The sequence below is a fragment of the Pongo pygmaeus genome, chromosome 6, assembly GCF_028885625.2.
Source record: "Pongo pygmaeus isolate AG05252 chromosome 6, NHGRI_mPonPyg2-v2.0_pri, whole genome shotgun sequence".
NCBI classification, from domain to species: Eukaryota; Metazoa; Chordata; class Mammalia; order Primates; family Hominidae; genus Pongo; species Pongo pygmaeus.
The window spans coordinates 64,780,962-64,801,955 of NC_072379.2; the positions used below are offsets into that span (position 1 = coordinate 64,780,962).

The 20,994-nt window shown below is 42.2% G+C and overlaps 2 protein-coding genes across 9 annotated transcripts in view; one reads left to right on the top strand and one right to left on the bottom strand.

Moving 5' to 3' along the window:
• The window catches only part of CDCA7L (cell division cycle associated 7 like), a 45,566-nt gene extending 39,228 nt beyond the window's left edge, over nucleotides 1-6,338 (top strand). For all 8 annotated transcript variants that reach the window (XM_054495435.2, XM_063667476.1, XM_054495437.2 and 5 more), the window contains 6 exons: nucleotides 505-576; nucleotides 687-857; nucleotides 1,565-1,690; nucleotides 2,955-3,104; nucleotides 4,083-4,219; nucleotides 4,843-6,338. In XM_054495435.2, the coding sequence (XP_054351410.1) occupies nucleotides 505-576; nucleotides 687-857; nucleotides 1,565-1,690; nucleotides 2,955-3,104; nucleotides 4,083-4,219; nucleotides 4,843-4,873 (687 nt within the window). In that variant the 3' untranslated portion in view covers nucleotides 4,874-6,338. The remainder of the gene's footprint in view (nucleotides 1-504; nucleotides 577-686; nucleotides 858-1,564; nucleotides 1,691-2,954; nucleotides 3,105-4,082; nucleotides 4,220-4,842) is intronic.
• Nucleotides 5,167-20,994, bottom strand: part of DNAH11 (dynein axonemal heavy chain 11) — a 355,283-nt gene continuing 339,455 nt past the window's right edge. The window contains exons 77-82 of the mRNA XM_063667481.1: nucleotides 14,670-14,912; nucleotides 12,528-12,710; nucleotides 12,334-12,449; nucleotides 7,809-7,921; nucleotides 7,136-7,276; nucleotides 5,167-6,240 (exon numbers count right to left, since the gene is read on the bottom strand). Of these exons, the coding sequence (XP_063523551.1) occupies nucleotides 5,993-6,240; nucleotides 7,136-7,276; nucleotides 7,809-7,921; nucleotides 12,334-12,449; nucleotides 12,528-12,710; nucleotides 14,670-14,912 (1,044 nt within the window). The 3' untranslated portion in view covers nucleotides 5,167-5,992. The remainder of the gene's footprint in view (nucleotides 6,241-7,135; nucleotides 7,277-7,808; nucleotides 7,922-12,333; nucleotides 12,450-12,527; nucleotides 12,711-14,669; nucleotides 14,913-20,994) is intronic.

Sequence of the window (20,994 nt, forward strand, 5' to 3'; positions counted from 1 at the left end):
TTGGTATTAGTTCACGTAGGAATGTCTTCATAAATGACTTTGATTGATGAGAAATTAATCTATTTAAAGAATCAGATTTTTGGAGCTCTAAATAACCCTCGAAATAATCTAATTGAGTTTTTTCTTCTTTGAACATCCTGAAACTTGAGAACGTGTGCAAAATGAATTGTCCCAGGGTCACACTGCCTTGGATTAGCCTCTGAGTCAGGATCGGAACCTCATGCTCCAGGTCTTGATCATTCCAGGACTGTTTTCATAGTGTTGTGTTGTCCTTATATATAAGGAATAGGCTAGTGTTCATTCATGTGAATGATGACATCAGCATCTCAGGTCTGGAGATACAATCTTTACATGTGAGGTTAAAAGTATAACTGCTGTGGGTTATATAAACTATTCAAGTTAGGTTTCTTATGGTAGCAAAATGGAAGACTTGAGATAGGTGTTGGATGACCTAACCCTGGAGCACTATTTTTGTAAGATCCTTTCTTTTGTTCTGAACTTCAGCTTGCCCAGTTATTGGCGGAATTGAACTCGATGCCAGATTTCTTCCCAGTACGAACCCCAACCTCAGCTTCTGTAAGTAGAACTCCTTATAATTATACCAATACTGATATATGGTGATCAGCCACCAGACGGCTTTTATCGCGAGAGTCCCCAATTGCCTCTGTCTGCGCTCTTGATTTCAGAGGAAGAAAACAGTGAGGCGGGCCTTCTCGGAGGGACAGATCACGCGGCGCATGAACCCAACCCGGAGTGCGCGGCCTCCTGAGAAGTTTGCTCTAGAGAACTTCACTGTCTCAGCCGCTAAATTTGCAGAAGAGTTTTACAGCTTCCGAAGAAGGAAGACAATTAGTGGGGTATTTTCTGACTAATACATGAATTAGTTTTTGTCTGAGCTACCATTCCTCCAAATGTGAACGCACATCACTGTCACCCCAGGGATGGTTCTGACCCCGTGGGTATGTGGCAGCTGAGAACTTGCGTTTCTCTCTGCTTCCCAGGTGATGCCATTGCTCCTGAGATCACACTTTGAGAAGCAGCCCTGGTCTAAGCTGGAGGTCACAGAGAGAGTCTTTTATCCAAGCCGAGCTGAGAAGCAGCTCATTTGTTAGAAGCCTGCTTTACTCTCTGCTGCAGGCAGTAAAAGCCTGTCCACAGCTCCAGTCAGCTTTGTGGTGTCCACTTTGTGGAAAAGTGCAGTGATTCCTCGTTGCCGTTCTGTTTTAGGCATGAGGCGTTTCAAGTGCTTTCAGTTTGGAGGGAGAAACTTTGGACTCATTTGTGGGTTTGGCTGTTCAGTGTGGTTCACCTCTCCACAGAGTTTACAGCAAAGAACCAAAAACCTTGAGTTTTCTCCTTTATGATTGTATCGCCTTGCTGAGAAGGAAGCTTGGCAGGTGGCAGGAGCTCAGTAAATAACTAAATGAAATGGCTGCAAGGAAATAGAAGAGGGACAGGGTTAACATTAATGGTGCTAGATCTTTGAGAGTTTAAAATATTTATAATTTTTTTTATAACTGCTCAACACATCTCACTCCGTGTTCTGCTTGTGTTCATTGTGCAGGGGAAATGCCGGGAGTACAGACGACGTCACCGTATATCTTCTTTTCGGCCAGTGGAGGATATCACCGAAGAGGACTTAGAAAATGTTGCCATAACTGTTCGAGATAAAATCTATGATAAAGTTCTGGTAAATTATATATTATGAGTAATTTGTATGATTGTCATTCTTATTGGGAGTCTAAGGCATTGGTATTTGAAATCTCACTTGTTTTTAAACTCTATCAGGGCTTATGCCATCTCACCAAGGGCTCAGAGCCAGGCTCTGAATTGGAGGGTCAAGGGTCAGCTGTACCTGGGAAAGGGGAGGCAGCCTAGTGCAGTAATTCCCATCGGGACAGCGGTCTCTCTTAGGGATGTGTAGAATCTGGGGGAAGGGAAGGATATAGTTTAAAAGGGATTTTTATATGTAACTGTTATGGTTTAAGTATATAGTTTTATGTTTTAAATATTGAAAAAAGTATATTTGGGGGGTAATATAACCATAGAAAATAAAGTTTGGCAGAATATCTTTGGTAGGAAATGGGTTAAATTTCTTCTAAATGGTGATTTAGAGGGAGGCTTTGCGTTCTGCATTTTTTTGTGTTTTTCTGGATATGTAACGGGACGTTGTCAAGTTTTAAATTTAGTTGCCAATATTTAAAAAAAAAAAAATAGATTTCACACTGAAGATATCCAGGTCTGCAGAGCTAGGCTGGGGCCGAGGTGATGCCACCCAAGGTTCATTGCCCCTCAGTCACCTGTCACCTTTCAGGGGTTCTGCCACCCCTGCCTCAAGCTTGTCTCTGGTCTCTCTTCCTGACAGCCTGATCATTTCATTCCTTCTGGGTCTCTGCTCAGCCTCATCTGACCTAATATGCTTCTCTGGCCACAGACCTGTGATGGTTACATTCTAGAGCAGTGGTCCCCAACCTTTTTGGCACCAGGGACTGATTTTGTGAAAGACAGTTTTTCCATGGATTTGGGGGGCGGGAAGGGGATGTTTCAGGATGAAACTGTTCCACCTCAGATCATCAGGCATTAGATTCTTATAAAGGGCGCACAACCTAGATCCCTCACATGTGCAATTCACAATAGAGGGTTTGTGTTCCTATGAGAATCTCATGCTGCCGCTGATTTGACAGGAGGCAGAGCTCAGGCGGTAATGCTCACCCACCCGCTGCTCACTTCCTGCTGTGCAGCCCGGTTCCAAACAGGCCACAGACTGGTTCTAGCCTGGGGGCTGGGGACCCCTGGTCTAGAGACGATGCTGTGGTTCTTAGGAAAACAGTCCTGCTTGATTCGAGGAGACAGGGTTATTTCTTCATATACTTGGAAATGCACATGATGGCATCTGGCCTCAATGGGCATCAGCATATCCCTGTGTTCACCTGCTCACTGCCTTCCCCCTGTAGGGTAACACGTGCCATCAGTGTCGACAAAAGACCATCGACACCAAGACAGTGTGTCGGAACCAGGGTTGCTGTGGTGTGCGAGGACAGTTCTGTGGACCATGCCTGCGGAACCGCTATGGGGAGGATGTCAGATCGGCATTGCTGGACCCGGTAGGAGCAGTGTTTGCATTTGTTGTAAATTGTACTGGTGAAGGAAGCAAGCTGAAGATGGCCCTCCTGGGTTCTCACCGGGAACTGGGAGCTCCGGAACTCTGGTTTTTCGCTTCCATTTGTATCTTAAGTCTCCAGGGAAAATGAAAAATAGGGATTCCTTCTGGAAGGAGAGCAAGCTGACCAGTGAATAGAAGAATTTATGTTAGATTTTCCATTGTCAGAGCAAAACTTGCTCACAGTCCTCTAGTTTTGTACAAGTAATCCCTGTACCTGTCCTTCAGCAAAGTGATTTCCCTCTGATTTGTTTTTCCTGGGCCAGGCTGAGAGGGAGGTGGAGATTGCAGTATAGAGTGCTCTCTGTGTGCCTGGCACTGTGCAAGCTGTCGCTCACTCTGTTATCATAAATTTGTTTAATCCCATGAAATAGGTGTATAACCTCTCTCAGCTCCCTCGGTAAAATGAGACATAGTATCATGGTGAGTAGGCACGACTTTGAGCCTGGGATAGTCCTGCTCCCAAGTGTGACCTCTTAGGCAGCAGTCATGGGGTAAATATATCATCCTCAATTGACAGACAAACTGCTGCTCAGGCTAGTCATTCAACAATAAGCACACATTGAAAGGGCTGAAATTCATACCTTGATGTTTTGGAAACCTTGTGCTCCTAAACCAGGGCAGACATCCTGGGCCTGTGACCTGCATGCCCACACAGGGCCCTGTGCTTGGCCAAATGCTTGTGAAAATCTCCATAATTTTTAAGCAGGGAGCCCTAAAAGGTGTCATTTTTCAGTGTTTGCATGTAACGTGGGGGTGATCAGCCTTCCTGCCTTGTGAGGAGCCCCCTGGGACGTAGACTGAAAGATGCCATGTGATTAAAGGTTGGAGGAGAGGCCAGCTGAGCCATTCTGGATCCGAATCCCAGTTCTTGCCAGAGCCTGTAGATAATGAGGGAAGTGTCTCCTGTCATCTCTGTTAGGATTGGGTGTGTCCCCCCTGTCGTGGGATCTGCAATTGCAGCTACTGTCGGAAGCGTGACGGCCGCTGTGCCACAGGAATCCTCATTCATCTGGCCAAGTTTTATGGTTATGACAATGTTAAGGAATATCTGGAGAGGTAAGTAAGTCTCTAGCAGCTTACAAAACAGCTTGAAATCCCCAGGCTGAGCACAGGAGACCCTCTTGGCAAGTAGTTGTTGCCTTCCCGTGTGACTTATATAAACCATGAGTGCCATCCATTCTGTATCTATCTATCTATCTGTTTGCATTGGAAAAGCTCAGGCCTGATATTTTCCCTATTAGAGAATATTCTCCTTTGCTAGATTTTTCAACTCAACTCCACGTTGCCTTTAACCAAAATTTCTCCTTGAGGTGTATGACAGAAATGGAAGAAGTAAACAAGGCAGGCTGAGGGGGAAGACACAGATTATGAAGAGGGAGCCATAATCCTAGTGCAGAGAGAGAGTTCAGGGCAAGAGGACAGAATGTGAGCCACAAGTTTCATTTATGTAATAAACTCTGAATCGTGGTTCTGGAATGCAGGAGTGAGGCAAGTCATGCTTGGGGCGTACTACACTGGAGGGTGTACCAATATTGATGCATAAATTGTCAGGATTTCGAGTGTCAGGAGATGTGGGTTCTGGCTTTGTACTCTTAGATGATTGTGGAACCTCTCAAGCCTAGAATGCTGTTTGTGTATTTGTACAACAACTTACCAAATACTTCTCATCTTTTTCTCAGCTTACAAAAGGAGCTGGTAGAAGACAATTAAGAGGAAAACAGAACCAGCCACCTCACCATAGAGTACTCCAACAAGACGTGCATACCATTTGTGCCTAAGATTTTTTTACAGTTGTGTTTTTATACAGAAATTCTTTGTAGAAATTACTGTTTTTTTTGTTAAAGACTGTTTATATGCTGAAAAAGATTTCTCAGGAAGACAGCAGAGCAGAGGAATCTATATAGATGTATGCACAGACCTGTTTGTATGCTGAACTTTGTTAAAAATAACTGCCAGTGATTAAAAAGCACAATTTAAATGGGGTGGGGTTAAAGTTCAGGTAAGTGAGAGAGAAAACATTGTATGAGCAGCTCCTGCCTTGATCTGTCTTTGGCTTCCCAAACAGTAACTCCAGGCCCAGTTTGCCTTAGCACGAGTGACCACAGCTTAATAGACCACACACATCGTTTAACCTGCTCTTGGTCATTGGAAATTTACACTGAACAAAGTGCAATTAACTGCAGAACAGTTTTATTTTTATTAAAACTTGACTGAACAAAAGGGGACCGTCAACATTGTAGACACTGGTGGCCTCACAGAGTGCTAGCCTCTTCCTTCAGGACTCACCTGGGGCCTGCTGCTATACTTTACTTTTTAATTTAATTTGTTGTTTAAAAATTAATCAATCTCCCTTCTTTCTGGCTGCATTGCTTTTGCATGTTCAGGTATGATGTACTTTTTTTCGAGATGGAGTCTTATTCTGTTGCCCAGGCTGGAGTGCAGTGGCGCAACCTCGGCTCACTGCAACCTTTGCCTCCTGAGTACCTGGGACTATAGTCGTGTGCCACCACGCCTGGCTAATTTGTTGTAGTTCTAGTAGAGATGGAGTTTCACCATGTTAGCCAGGATGGTATCGATCTCCTGACCCGCCCACCTTGGGCTCCCAAAGTGCTGGGATTGGGATTACAGGCGTGAGCCACCGTGCTCAGCCCTGAATAAGTTTCTAATATTTTTTTCTGACTTTCACTCCCCTTTCTTCACTTTTAAGAATGCACGTGTGAGTTACTAAAAAGTTATAATAGAATACATTAATGTGCACGGGAACAGTGCAGCAACACGCTAGAAAATCCTCACTGCAGTCCAGCTGAGGCTAGAGGAACCAGTGTTATCTTACGCTTCTAGCAGCAGAGCCACTCCGGCTAGAACCCATTTTGCAGTCTTCTCTTTGCTCTTCAGCCTGAAGGTCCAGATGTAGCTGGGGCCTCTCAGTTTGGTTCTATACACAGGGCACTCGTAGGTCTGTTTGGTTTCTTGTCTGTCCACGGGGGTGGCTTTTGCAAAGATGACCGGCATAGGGCATGCCAGCTCCTTGAGACGGGCTTCAACAATGGTTCCTGATTGGGTGTCCCAGCGGGCGCCTATGGCAAAAACACAACGGTTGCAATTGTGTGGCAGGTTGCTACTGATGATCAAGTTGTTTGATGTAATAAACATTCAACATTCTGGTTTTGTCATATTTTTGCCTGTCAGTGGTATTTTTACTGAGCTGGCCGCACTGAGCTTTGAAAGGTAGGTTACCCTGCCTGCAGCGGAGGCACTGCTTTGCTTCCATGCATAGTGGCTAAACTTTTCTGTGGGAGTAAGCTGATTTTATGAAATGGGATTCTAAGAGAATTCACATACATTAAACTAGTTTGCCCTCCCTTTAAATCTTCAGTTCACCACATTTCCTCCCCGTTGCACCTTATTCTCTTACACCAAGTTCCAGTTGTTCATTTACATCAGAACTTGTGGCACTTGCTTTAAAGTGAAAAAGGAACATCTTGGTAGGAACTAAGTGTCCTGTGGAATAAATGCATGGCCAGATAAATTTGGAAAATATTGCATAGTCTAACCCCCTTTTAGAGATTCACCCCATGCAGTAGCATCTTCAAGGCTTGGAGAAGTCTTGTAGTAAAATATTAGAGCAAATTTACTGACAGCTTTTAAACAGTAGAAGAGAAAGATTTTGAAATGATTATATTGAAAAGCAAAATAATGTAAATTCAGTCTAATGTTATTCAGTGGCATTAACACCCAGATATATGTGCAAAATTTAAGTGATAGCCATCACCCCAAATATTACAGTTTGGTTCACAGTGGACATACATCCCAGCATTTAAATTATTTAAGAGGAAGAAATGAAATGAGATAATGACTAGCATAAGGTTACTGTGTGAGTGAGGAGATGCTGAGAAACAGTAAGCAGAGGACAAACACGGATCTGAACCTGAGTAAGAAAAGGTTCCCCACTTACCCCTTGGGGTGTCTTACCCTCCATGAAGAGTCCGTGGAGGTATGCACCTTCCCTTGGCGGGTGGCCATAATCTTCCTTTGTTTTTTTGGTAACATCAACAGTCAAGCACGTTTTATCCAGTGGCCACTCATTTTTTCGAGCCATCGTCTGCATGATTGCTTTGGAAATAATATAACAAAAATTGAATAGGATAAAAGTGTTGCATATAAGGTTCCCAGGAGCTACCAGTAAATTGAGGCATCCTTTAGTCCCATATAGGGTGTTTTAGGTTCTTGGGCATTCGCACATGGCTGCGCTGGAGCAGGGGTTGGCCAACTAAGGCCTGCAGGACAAGCTCACTGTTTCTGTAAATGGTTTTATTGGAATAGCCACAGCCATTTGTGTATTGTCTGTGGTTTTCGCACTACAGTAGCAGAGTAGCTATGTGGCCCTTTCCAGAAAATGTTTAATAGAGCACACCGTGCCCCACCTCACTTGGCTGCTCTTGCTGCTATAGGAGGCCCTTTCCCTCCTGCTGCTACTCGCCTGCCCAGGACTCTGTTTCCTCTATAGCTGCTCGTCCTTTCTATAATGGCTGCTGCTTGAGGATTGGTGAGCAGGTCAAGGAGATACCGTCATAGGTAAACAGCAGGGCTTCTGGTTAGGGTGTGGTCCTGTGTGCATCAGGGACTGCACTGCCTCAGCCCTTACCAGTTAAGAAGGACTGAGGGTTGAAGAAGCCAGAGAGCCACACGACAGCCGGAAGGGTAAGGTCTTGTGTCCAAGTATCGAGTTCTCGGCATCGCAGGAGGAGGTCATTGAACCTGGTTTATGGGAGGTAGGAAGAAATAAACTTGCTGTTCAGTAAAATAGCCATTTTCCAATATGTTCTGGTGTGGGCGGTTAGGGCAGGGTGGCGGTGGAGGAGGAGAAGTATACCACTGCTAGCTGGTAAAATCCTTCCCTGACAATTTGCAGGGCACTGTCCCTTTAAAGGGCTAGTTTGTTTCCCATTGGAGACTTCATGCCTGTAGCGCTTATATTAGAGCAAGATACACTGAGGAATGTGGAAAACTGATTTCCATTTATGCAACAGCTTTCATTAGAGCCTCTTCATGCTGTGTGGTGACTATACAAAGGTCATCACCGTATTACTTGGACAGACAAGCGCCAACTTGGAGGTATGGACAGGGTGTCTGAGGACCAGGGATGGCAAGGCTGTGATGGTGGTTACAAGACCAGAGTTGCCAGGAAAGCTGACTGATAGGCAGAGGGTACAGCACGTGCGGAGGCAGTGGAGCACGTGATGGCAGTCTAAGGACGTGCGGTAGCTGCCTGAAAGTGGGGAGGAAAAGGTTAATAAGGAAAACAAGTCAGCCATGAGTGGCATGCCGGTGGTTTGAGAAACGCTGCTGTTATGTACATGTTCTCTTCTCGGCTCCTCACAATTGGGCAAGGTAGGAAGTATCTGCAGTTAACCTGTAAGGAAGCTGGCTCACAGAGGCTAGGGACAGATGAACCTCTTTGATAAAATTAAGAGACAAGTGAAACCTTGAATTGTCAGTTTCAGAGGCTGCTTAAAGGGGACCAGGAGAATGGAGTAGAGAGAGCATAGCCTCAACGTAAAAGCCAGAGTTCTCCAGAAGGTAAGGCTGGCACTGAAGTTTTCTAGGACCTTGTCTGCTTCAGAGTTGCAAAGGAAGTGGGGGTGAATGAGGAAACACCCTGACAAACCACATGGCAGAAAATGTCTGCCTGAGATATTTGGCTGACTCTGGGCTGTGAAGAAGAAAAGGCTCAGAATGTTCACGTTCAAACTTACGTCACCACAAGGAAAACTCCTGTGTCTGGACCTATATTAAGTTCTTCCAGACAGCTGGATCAGAAAAAGCATACTCGACGATAAGAAGAAGAAACAGTATAGGCACCACACAAAGGAAAAAGGCGAATAATAAGAAAAGCAAAGGCAGGAAGACATTTCTCTCAAAATGTTGCCATCATGAGGATAAACACTGCAGCCAATTTGTAACAACTAAAACAAGTGATTGTTGATACAAACAAGATCATGACTTAGAAGGGATCAGGTAGGAAACAGTAAGGAAATTAAGTTTGAAGACCCCAGATAAGAAGTAGAAAATATAATTATAGAAATGAAAGCAAAAGTGAAACAATGTAAGGGAGAATAATAAAAACAAATGGAAATAAAGAGGTAAAGGGTTAGAGTGAAAGCAATAAAATGAAAGCTGAAATGAGGCCAGACGTGGTGGCTCACATCTGTAATCCCAGCACTTTGGGGAGGCCGAGGCAGGTGGATCACTTGAGGTCAGGTGTTCAAGACCAGCCTGGCCAACATGGTGAAACCCCATCTCTACTAAAAATAACAAAAGTTGGCTGGGCATGGTGGCACATACCTGTAATCCCAGCTACTAGGGAGGCTGAAGGCAGGAGAATCGCTTGAACCCGAGAGGCAGAGGTTGCAGTGAGCTGCGATCATGTCACTGCACTCCAGCCTAGGCAACAGAATGAGAATCTCTCAAAAAAAAAAAAAAAAAAAAAAAAGTGTAATTCTAGAAAATTTGAGTTTTCCTAAATTATACCTTTGAATCTATACAATCAAGGGCACATCATGTTCCAAGAAAATTTGGTAGAGAGTAATCAATACTAAAATATAAAGAATAATACGAACAATAAAGAATCCCTGGATGGCCAGGGGAAAACATGAAGCCATTTATAAAGGGAAAAGAAGTATGCTAGCTTTTGACATCTCCACAGCAGCATTTGACAAGAGGAGAGTGATGGCTACAAAGGCCTCCAACTGAGGGTGTTATTATTTTTTAATAACTAACCAAACTGTCATTCAGGTATAGACAGAAGAGTATATGGCATGAAAAACCACCAGCAAATCCAACAAACAGGAAGGTTTACAACCCAGGAAATAGAGAAGTCTTGAAGAAAATACTTATTTGTAAGTATATTTAAACTTCTCAGGAACAGAGAATAATAGTCATAAAAACGAAAACAGGAAATTATAAAACTAAGCTAGGCACCCTTCCAAAAATATAAACACCCTGGAACTGATCATTATGGACGATGAAATATATTTTATTTTTTGAGACAGGGTCTTGCTCTGTCACCCAGGCTAGAATGCAGTGGCATGATCATGGCTCATTGCCCCCTTGAGCTCTTGGGCTCAAGCAGTCCTACCACCTCTACACCTTGGGTAGCTAGGACTACGGTCGCATGCCGCCACACCTGGCTGATTTTTATTTTATTATTATTGTTTTTTAGAGACAGGGTCTCATTATGTTGCCCAGGCTGGCTTCAAACTCCTGGGCTCAAGTGATCCTTCTGCCTTGCCCTCCCAAAGTGCTGGGCATGAGCCACTGCGCCCAACCTGGACAATTAAATCTAAATAAGAGAAGAAACAGATTGGAGACGGTTGAAGATATAATGAAGATCACCCAGAACTGATGAAGTCTACAAGTATACAGCCGAGAGACACACTGAAAACGTTAAGAGGTCAGGCAGGTAAATGTAGACATGAGGAGAATGTGATATTCAGAGAAAAAAGTGCTAAGACTTTTTCAGAATAAAAGCTATGGATGGAGTCTCATATTTATGACAGTACTTTAAAAATCCACACCTCAATACAACAGTAAAATTGTTGAACATCAAGGGTAAAGAGAAACATTTTAAAACTTTACTTGGGAAGGAATGGCACATATATAAGACCAGATCCACCCTCTACAATCAATGCTAGAAAACCATGGAGTTAGAACATCAAAGTCCTGAAGGAAAAATAATTGTGTCCTATAATTCTACGTATAAGTAAACTATCAATCAAGAATGAGAGTGCGGTGAGGACAGTTTCAGATATACAAGATGATTTACACCCCCCACCCCCCAAGCCCTGCTCTATATTTTATACTCTGATAAAAAAAAAAAGCCCAGAACAAGATACCAAAAAAGCAATGATGAGCAAAGAAATCAGTACAGTATATTAAAGCAAAAATAATGACTGACCACAAACAAAACAGAACAAACATAATGTGGCTTAAAATAAGGTGGAACTACAATTCCAGACCAGATGGAGGCTGATGTTCAGAGGGAAGCTAAAGGCTCTAACATTGTGTTAGAAAAATCAAAAGTGTGGGCCAGGTGCGGTGGCTCATGCCTGTAATCCCAGCACTTTGGGAGGCTGAGGCGGGCGGATCATGAGGTCAGGAGATCGAGACCATCCTGGCTAACACGGTGAAACCCCGTCTCTACTAAAAATACAAAAAATTAGCCGGATGTGGTGGCAGGCGCCTGTAGTCCCAGCTACTCGGGAGGCTGAGGCAGGAGAATGGCGTGAACCTGGGAGGTGGAGCTTGCAGTGAGCCGAGATCGCGCCACTTGCAGTGAGCCGAGATCGCGCCACTTGCAGTGAGCCGAGATCATGCCACTGCACTCCAGCCTGGGCGAGAGAGTGAGACTCCGTCTCAAAAAAAAAGAAAGAAAAGTCAAAAGTACGCGTGCTACAATGTAAAGAGTCTCCACTAAAATAATAGGAATGGTACAGGAATAGTTGAGGTTCATGGAATAATGATTCGGGAAAGCAGGGGGAAAGAAACTCAGCACCAAAAAGCCAGGAATAAACAGCTTTGTGAAACTTCCTGAATTGTTTGCCAAAACCAAGGGCAATTAGGTGTAACATCAGCACAGATTACCTTCAGTAATCTGTGAATTTCTGCCCTAGCTTTGTGACACATCTCTGCAGTTATACCCCCAGTCTAGTTTACTGCATACTGCATACCATATTACAAACTTTCAAAAGTTGTCTATGAGAAGACATAGGAATCTCAGGCTTGCAAAGTAAAGTTCTAAGATGACACAAAGGCAAATTCAAGTTGCTTTCCATGGCCATTTAACTCTTAACAACTCAGTGAGGGGATTCTATTGCCATCTACATTTTTCAGATTTAAAAAAGAGACAGGTTATTTTGTCTAAGATCATGTATCAATGAGTGAGTGGCAGAATTTGAATCTTGCTCTGACCCTGTCTTTTAACTGATTTTTACCTTTGATGGAATATACCAAGTAAACTCAAATGAAATTGGTGGAAGAGTTTTTTACGGTTACAGGTTGAGTACAGTCACAAAGCTCAGTCTGCATAGTTCTTAGGAGGCATTATTCAGAACACTAACCCAGCACCGAGGCTGCTCAGGGCCAGTGGCAGTGAGGATGGGGTAGCTTACCACTGGGCTAGGCCATAAGTAGAAGGATAAGCCAGTTTGCTCCAAGTGTCTGGTACCATGTCATAACTCAATGCAAACTGCTGGGCTTCCACAGCAGGAGATAATGCCAATTCCCCCTTGCATGGAGAAAAAAAGCCACATAGTGAATATCTTCCAATGTGCTGAAGTCTGCTATAGCCTAACTTTAAGCTTACCTTCAAACTAAGGTCCAGTTGTTCAAGTGATATACGTATTTCCCGAATGAGAATATTCATCCTCTCACATTCTTGGAAGCAAACAAGAACATATGGGCTTCTATTTGAATTTTTTTGCATTATCTCTGCCATGTTGAACTCTTCTGGAAGTTTCTCCAAAATGTCATCCAAGACATTCTTAACCTTAAATCATTAACACAAAGATTTAGCTCCTTTCTATTTCAGTTTTGGTCATGGTGACTATGTATATCCTCTACTTTTTGAAGTTCCAGAACATATCATACAACTTCTGAAGGTGGCTGCGAATGCATGTGAAGGATGCCTATGGCTCCCAGGAGGTGGGCAGCGTGGCAGTGCCAACTCCCTCAGCTGCCCCATTGGTGCCTCTGCATCAATGCCAGCACTTCCCCTTCCATGGAGCCCCAAATCTAGTCAAGAAGGAGCTACAGTTATCTGCAGTTTATTCACTTAACATTTAGGGAGTACAGAACTGTCATCAACTACATGTTATTTATATGTAAAGATATGATCAGAGGAAGTAGAAGCCTATTATTAGTGTACCATATTTTATAATCTGCTAAATTAAAAAGATCCTTTTAAAAGCCACACAAACCAGGGGCCGGGCACAGTGGCTCACACCTGTAATCTCAGCACTTTGGGAGGCCAAGATGGGCAGATCACTTGAGGTCAGGAGTTCGAGACCAGCCTGGCCAACGTGGTGAAACTCTGTCTCTACTAAAAATACAAAAATTAGCCAGCCATGGTGGAGCATGTCTGTAATCTCAGCTATTTGGGTGGCTGAGGCACGAAAATCACTTGAATCCAAGAGGTAGAGGTTGCAATGAGCCAAGATGGTGCCATTGCATTCCAGCCTGGGCAACAGAATAAGACTGTCTCAAAAAATAAAATAAAAAATAAAATAGAATAAAAGTCACATAACCCAAATAAGCCTTTTAAGTATAAGCAAATTCTCGTGAACTATGATGCTGCCCTCCCAACCATGGCATCCTAAAATTCCTAGAGCAATTTAGGTCAACATTTTTAAAAAAGAAACTTCTATCTTCTGTAATTGTTGCTCTGAAAGAATGAAAGACATATATTAAAGGTATGAGTATGCACATGGTACTCAGATATGCATACTAATTCTATCTAGACAGCTCCACTGAGCTGGAAAAATCAGTCAATATCTAGAAAGGAGAAAAGATGGAAGAACTTTGCCTGTCCTTAGCCTCAGGGAGCTTTCCTTCTTTCCTTGGTTTCTCAGACTACTGCCTCTGGTTCTGACATCACGCCTGCCAGCTGGCATCACTCTGACAGGTAATTTATCAGGTCCTGAAATCTTAAACTCATTTACCGCAGAGGTAGACAGTATATCCAAACGGCCATAAGCATGTGAAAAGATGCTCAATATTACTCCTCAATTGAGGATTGCAAAGTTAAAACCACTGTGAGATATCATTAGCCTTACAAAATCACAAAAAGATAGAGCAAGTGCAACTCACATGCACTGCTGGTGGGAAAGTAACTGGTACAACCACTGGAGAAAACTGATTGGGAATACTATTAAAGCTACACATTATACCCTGTTATCTGGCAATCCCACTTCTGGGTATAGAGCAATGGGTAGTATGAATGGATGCCTTTGGGAGTTACCTTTGCATATTGACTGCAGAAGAATGTTCATGGTTGTGATATTTCTATAAAAGTGAAAAACAAGAAACAACCCAAACATCCATTCACAGTAGAATGAAGAATTTTATATTCATATAGAATTCAAAACAAAAATGGACCATTGGTACATGAACAACATAGATGAATCTCACACATCCAATGCAGAATGAAAGAAGTTAGACATGGATGAATGCGCACTGTATGATTCCATATATTTGGAATCAGGTAAAGCTAATCTGTGATGATAGAGGTAAAGATACTGATTATCTCTCGGGGAGGTGAGGGGTATGTTGACTGATAAGGGGCATGAGTATCTTTCTGGAGTGTTGGAAATGTTATTTTGATCTAGATGGTGGTTATATGAGTAAAACCTAGGTAAAAACTTACTGATTTGCACAATTAAGATTAGTACACTTCAGTACAAGTAAGTTATACTTCAATGAAAAAGAAAAGGAAGGAAAGACCCTCTACCTTTTCTTCTGTAGACTGCCCCAGTTCATCACCACTGAGTGCATTCCTGGGCTGCATCTCCAGCAAAGTTCTGAAGAGAGTGTTGGATGTCACTGTCAGGAATTCTATTTCAGCATTTGGGTGGAGGCCATACAGTGCCGGGCTTTCTGGAGGAAGCATCTCCTCTATGTACTGGTGGTAGCCTGCATAATCTAGGTAGGGTGGGGCAGCAAATCCTGGTGCCAGCATCAGTTCATCTTCAATCTTCAACCACAAAGGAAAAGTCAGTTATTCCAAATGTAGGTAGGCATCCATTTTCACTTCCTCAACACTTCAAGAAGACCCTGACAAGAAGGCTCCAGCACAATGCTGTCTGGGTAGCAGGCTCCCTAAACTGTTTTATAATTAACAATTCTGTTCTATATGCAACACCAGACTGATCTCTGGGGAGGATCCCAAGGAACACACATTAATCCTTTCCCTAAGAAGACTCAGTTTGCAGTGTGCATGGGGCAGTGTGATACATGCACACAAAAGGAATGAGCCATCACGGAGCCTGGGCTACCCTATAACACACTCCCATTCATTGATTCTCCCAACCATCCCCATTTCCCAGAGAGGAAATCAAGACTCTGATGTGAATTTGCTGAGGTAGACATTTGATTTTAATCTTAATTCTGAACTCATTTTAGTAGGACTCTATAGCCTGTACTTCCCCAGGGCACCATACTTTCCACAGTACTGCATCACATCATTTTATATATGATGTGAATTTATATACCTGAATTTTATAAATATAAATAATGATAGGTGCATTTAATGAAAAATGTGTGTGTATATAAATACCATGTGTAGGCCATATATACTAAGAGTCAAACCGATCCTACCTTCCCAGGACTTTGAGCTACTCACAGCAGCGTCTGTGTTGTTTAGGATCCACAGACCCTGAGAGCTCAATACACAGTTACCTACTGAGTGAAAGGCTGGAGAAAGCGGGCTTTTATCGTGCCCATCTACTTCAATAAGGCTGGGGCAAGAGGGTAGACATTCAATTTAGGGGGAAGTTTTGAACAAAGGCAATGTGAACAGCAATAACAAACCCTCTAAACATTAGAATGTAGAACTTCAAAATGTAACAAAAGAATTTATGAGCCTGAGTCTCTGACCAGCCATAAACACAGAGTCAATCAAGTGCTTACAATTTTCTAAGTAACAGTATAATCTCAGATTTATTTTTCCCTGATTGCTGTTGGTTTCCAGGGACCATTAACCCCTCTGTTTTAATTCTCCCAGTCTCTTGCACCATAAATCTTGTCTGTACGGGCACTTAAATGTACACAGGAATGTTATTTTTAAACTATCACCGAATGTAGCTATTTTCTACCTAGATTTTCTGAGTCAGTTTCTGAAATGGGATTTGTCTGTACCTGTGTATGCTACGCTGTGGTCCCCTCACTATCACTTGGAGACAAAGTGAATATTCTTTAATTCATTCAGTAATATGTACCCACCACCCAGTACACTACAACAAACCTGGGAAGTATAAGCTCCATATGACCTCGTTATTAAGGAACTCAGAGTCTAAAGAGGACAAAGTAAGTGTGAATTTTGACACAATCATGTACGTAACAGTGGTTTTCTCTTTCCTTCTTAAACCTGCAATCCAGTTTACTTAGAAAGCCTATGTCCTTAATAAGGATGCTCGACTGCTTTCTGTGAATTCCAAGCGCATTTAAAATATTGGACTCAGCATTTTTATTTTTATTTTGTACCAGGAGGATTTTCAAGTTATCTAATCCTTCATATTGCCAGAAATGGAAATCTTGACCCAACGAATATGGGAAGGAAGAAGTTGGACTATTCCACCACCAGTATCCATTGGCTTGGTTTTATTTATTCACATTTGTATCATTTCATGTTTATATATAAGAATAATCAAAATTTAAATGTCACCTGGCTCAGGGTGACCAAAATAAAGTGGTACAGGAGAGTTAAACTCATTATCATTAGTCTATGATGGACAAAGTAGCCAGAATAAAAATATGAGCAAAATATGAATAAGAAAACCAAATCCTAGCATCCACATATCCCAACTGAACATTATTCCCTACAAACAAGTACTTGGTCTTCTCTGTTTGTGCTTACCAGGAAATTGAAAGAAATTTCAGAAGCCACAGTTAATCTGTCCTTAATAAAAACAAAAAGTTAAAAACAGTACTTCAAGCAAAGAAACTGACCAAAACCAAAACCAAAACCACTTGGAAAGATTAAGCTGCCATGGGGACATTTGTTTGAATCCGTGCTCATGTACTGCTGATGGGACTGCAAATGGCCCATGCTCTTTGGAAAGAAAATTAGTCTTTATAGACATGTGACAAGTGCCTTCCATATGGTAGGCAATGAGCAAAGCAAAAGAAAACAGCCAACTCAAAAGGGCCTGAGGTATACAGCTAGACAGCCTGGTTCAGCTCCCATCACTTAACGGGTTGGTGGCCTTAAGAAATGACAATTTATCTGCATTTCAATCTCTTCATCAGTAAAATGTTGCTCATAACAGCAACCTAATGGCTGTGGCCATAAGAATTTAATAAGGTATGCAAACAGCTCAGCACACAGCAGGCTCTTATGTAAGTTTTGGTCTTCCTCGTACCCTAGCAGCAGACTTGATTTTAGTATATCTTGATTTTTCTAGAAGGAAAAAACAAACAAAACCTGGGAAATGTCCTCCATACAGAGACTTGTGTTCCTTTTTACTTTAAGAAAACCATCAAGACTTTAATATACTCAAGGAGCCCTGTGAATCCTGATGCTGAATCTAGACTTTCTCCTATCCCACTCAAGACTTTTTATGAAAAGCTGCTTTTTGCTAATGGGGCCATCATTGTACCAACTTTCTTGCCTTTGGAGGAGGTTTGTTTGAGAAAGCTGTTATAATGCCTCAAAGAATCAAAAATTCTAAATAGACATTTCTCCAAAGAAGATACACAAATGGCCAATGAGCACATGAAAAGATGTTCAACATTGTTAGTCTTCAGGGACGTGCAAATCAAAACTGTAATGTGACACCACTGCACCTCCACCAGAATGGCTAAAATAAAAAAATGTGGACAGTAGCAGTGTTGGTGAGGATGTGGAGAAAACAGAACTGTCATACACTGCTGAAGGGAATATAAAATGGTGCAGCCACTATTTAAAAAACAGTTTGGTGGTACTTGCAAATGATAAACATAGAGTTATCACTTGGCCCAGCAATTCCACTCTAAGGTACATATCCGAAAGAATTGAAAACATATGTCCACACAAAATTTGTACATAAAAGTTCACAGCAGCATTATTCATAATAGCCAAGAAGGAGAAACAACCCAAATGTCCACTGACAGATGAGATAAACAAAATGTGGTATGTCCATACAATGGAACATTATTCAGACTTAAAAGGAATTGAGTACTGATATATGCTACAGCATGGCTGAAGCTTGAAAACATTATGCCAAGTGAAAGAAGGCTACATATTGTATGAGTCCATTTTTTAAAATGCCCAGAACATGCAAATCTATAGAGACAGACAATAGATTAGTAGCTGCCATGGGCTGGGGTATATGGGGTGGGAAACAAATGGTGACTGCCTGCTAATGGTTACAGGGTTTTTTTTTTGGGGGGGGGGTGGGTAATAAAGCTGTTCTAAAACTTGTAATTATATCTAGTAAAACCTTTTTTAAAAACAAAAATAATCAATAGAATCATGCTCAGGCAGAAAGAACCTCCACATCATGAAAATATCATCAAAAATTTGGATGATATTTTCAGCCAGGCACGGTGGCTCATGCCTGTAATCCCAGCACTTTGGGAGGCCGAGGCGGGCAGATCACGAGGTCAGGAGTTCAAGACCAGCCTGACTAACATGGTGAAACCCCATCTCTACTAAAAATACAAAAATTAGCCCGGCGTGGTGGCACATGCCTGTAATCCCAGCTACTCGGGAGGCTGAGACAGGAGAATGACTTGAACCTGGGAGGCGGAGGTTGCAGTGAGCCGAGGTCGCACCATTGCATTCCAGCCTGGGCGACAGAGCAAGGCTCTGTCTCAAAAAGAAAGAAAAAAAAATTGAAATCATCTTTGTTGAAATCAGGGGCAGGCACAGTTATTAGAAACTGGAGAACCAGCATCCAGCCCACTATGTTGGACTCCACGAGATTATTGTCTTTTTTACATTTTCCTTTCTGGCATTTAATAAAAAACCGACCCCCACTCCACTGCCTCTCCAAGTAGTATTGGTAATGACAAGAAGCTCCAGTTTATTGTGAATTTAAACAAATGCATTTGCCCTTGGCCTTTTGGGTCAAAAATGCCATGGCCCCAAAGTGCTGTTAGGGATTTTTAGACATTACTCAAGGTTGAATTATCATGGTGTCTTGAGAATGAAAAGGTACATTGGTGATTTGCTAGGCAATACCTTAATTTTACAAATGAATGAACTGAGGCACAGGGAAGCCATGCACAAAGCCAGACAGCAAGTCAGTAGCAGAACCAGAACTCTGGTTTCCCATATTGCCTGTGTTGTTCTCAGTGTCGGCCTGTACAACGTCTACATACAGATACGAGTCATTGTTTTGGTGACCTGTGCTGTAACCAGCTCAGCACTCCAGCCAGGGCAGTATGGTGCAGAGAAAGACCGGCCTTTGGAGTCTGATTACGAGTTTAAAACCTGGTTCAGCTGCTTGACCTCTCTAAGCCTGAGGTTCTTTTTTGATTAAATGGAATAATACTTACTTTTCCAGATTACAGTGAGAAGAAATCATACATATAAAGTGTGTGGTAATGACCCTTGGCACAGAGCAGGTATTTACTAAAGGATTCCCATTGTTATCACAGATTAATGTATAGCCAAGTATTAAATATATATAATGAAAATGTATGCTTTATAATAAAAAGATTTCCCATTTATTAAGCATATTGTTCTAGCATTGTACCAAAGTTTAAACCTGACAGCAAACCTGTAAGTTGATCATTCTGGTTTCGTAGATGATGAAACTGAGGCTAAGAGAGGGTCAATTACATCATACGGCAAATACATAGAGGTACTTCAATGCGAACCCAGGTGTTTTTTGTCTTTGTTTTTTACTTCAAAGTCCAGATTCTTGTTATTCTATATTACTAAAATAGTTTGTATTACATGATAACTTTAAGGTGACCTGGTACCTTATTCTCTGAAAGTAATTTACGGTATTTCTTAATTAACACTGCCAAATACATGCTTTATGTGAGAAGACATTTTCTTTCTTGACTTTGGCTAGAGACCCTCTAAAGCCCATTGGAGAACTCTCTCTGAAAGCAAACTCATTTATTCAACAAGAAACTCACTGATCCTCCTAACAGCAAGGTATCACTGAAAGCATTCTGATTCTTTTGATAAGAGCAGCAGAACTTTAAACCCCACACCATGAATGGGTTGCTTTTTGATCATGTTCCAATGCAACCAAAGACACTGATTTCCAAATATGTTAACCACTTGTGGGAAGTGGCAAAAAGATGTCCTGCAGATGAAGTGTTAGATCATGTTGCTAATCATATAAACAGCATGAACGGGAGAAACGTGCATGAGAACAAAATAACTGGGATTTGCTGCCTCTGACAGCAAGTCAGTTAAGTGCTTTAATTTCCTTTGGTGAGTTGAGGAGGTACTTCCCCAGCGAGGACGCCAGCTTGCAAAATGAAGCATTTCAATCCTGAAAACCTCGCCAGATCTGTATGGAAGGTCAGGTACCTGAATTTCTAAAGGGCTTACACACATCACTGATGCCCCTTCAGGTTTCATCACCTATATTTATTTTACAATTATTTGAATGGGAGTTCAGGCTTGTAAAGGTTAATGGACTGCTGCATTTGGCAACAGTAATTCTCCCCTCAGCCACAGGCCAGAGCCAGGGGAGGGACCGTCCGCGGGAGCTCCTCGCGGGCCCCTTGCCCTCTACCATCATTCGGAGGAATCAGCCTCTGTAAAGGTCGCGTGCCTGGCACTGTTTAGCTTTCCCATCTCCATGGTAACTTGCTCCCAGACCTCTCCTGAGGAGTGACTTCCAATTGTGCTAAATTGGAAGTCTCTCTCTGATATGTGAAATCCTGCTCATTAGAACTAAGGAAAGACCATGAGACTCACAATCAAAAGAAACAATCACATAACATTGTGCATTTTTTGCACTGTCTCCAAACTGTTCCACATTATTAAAAGTAGTAACAAAATAATGTCCCCAGCTTTCTATATTAGACTAAAATACACTATGTTTTCCTGGTGTATTTTAGTCTAAAATAGACTAAATATTAGACTAATATGATTTTAGTGATTTAAT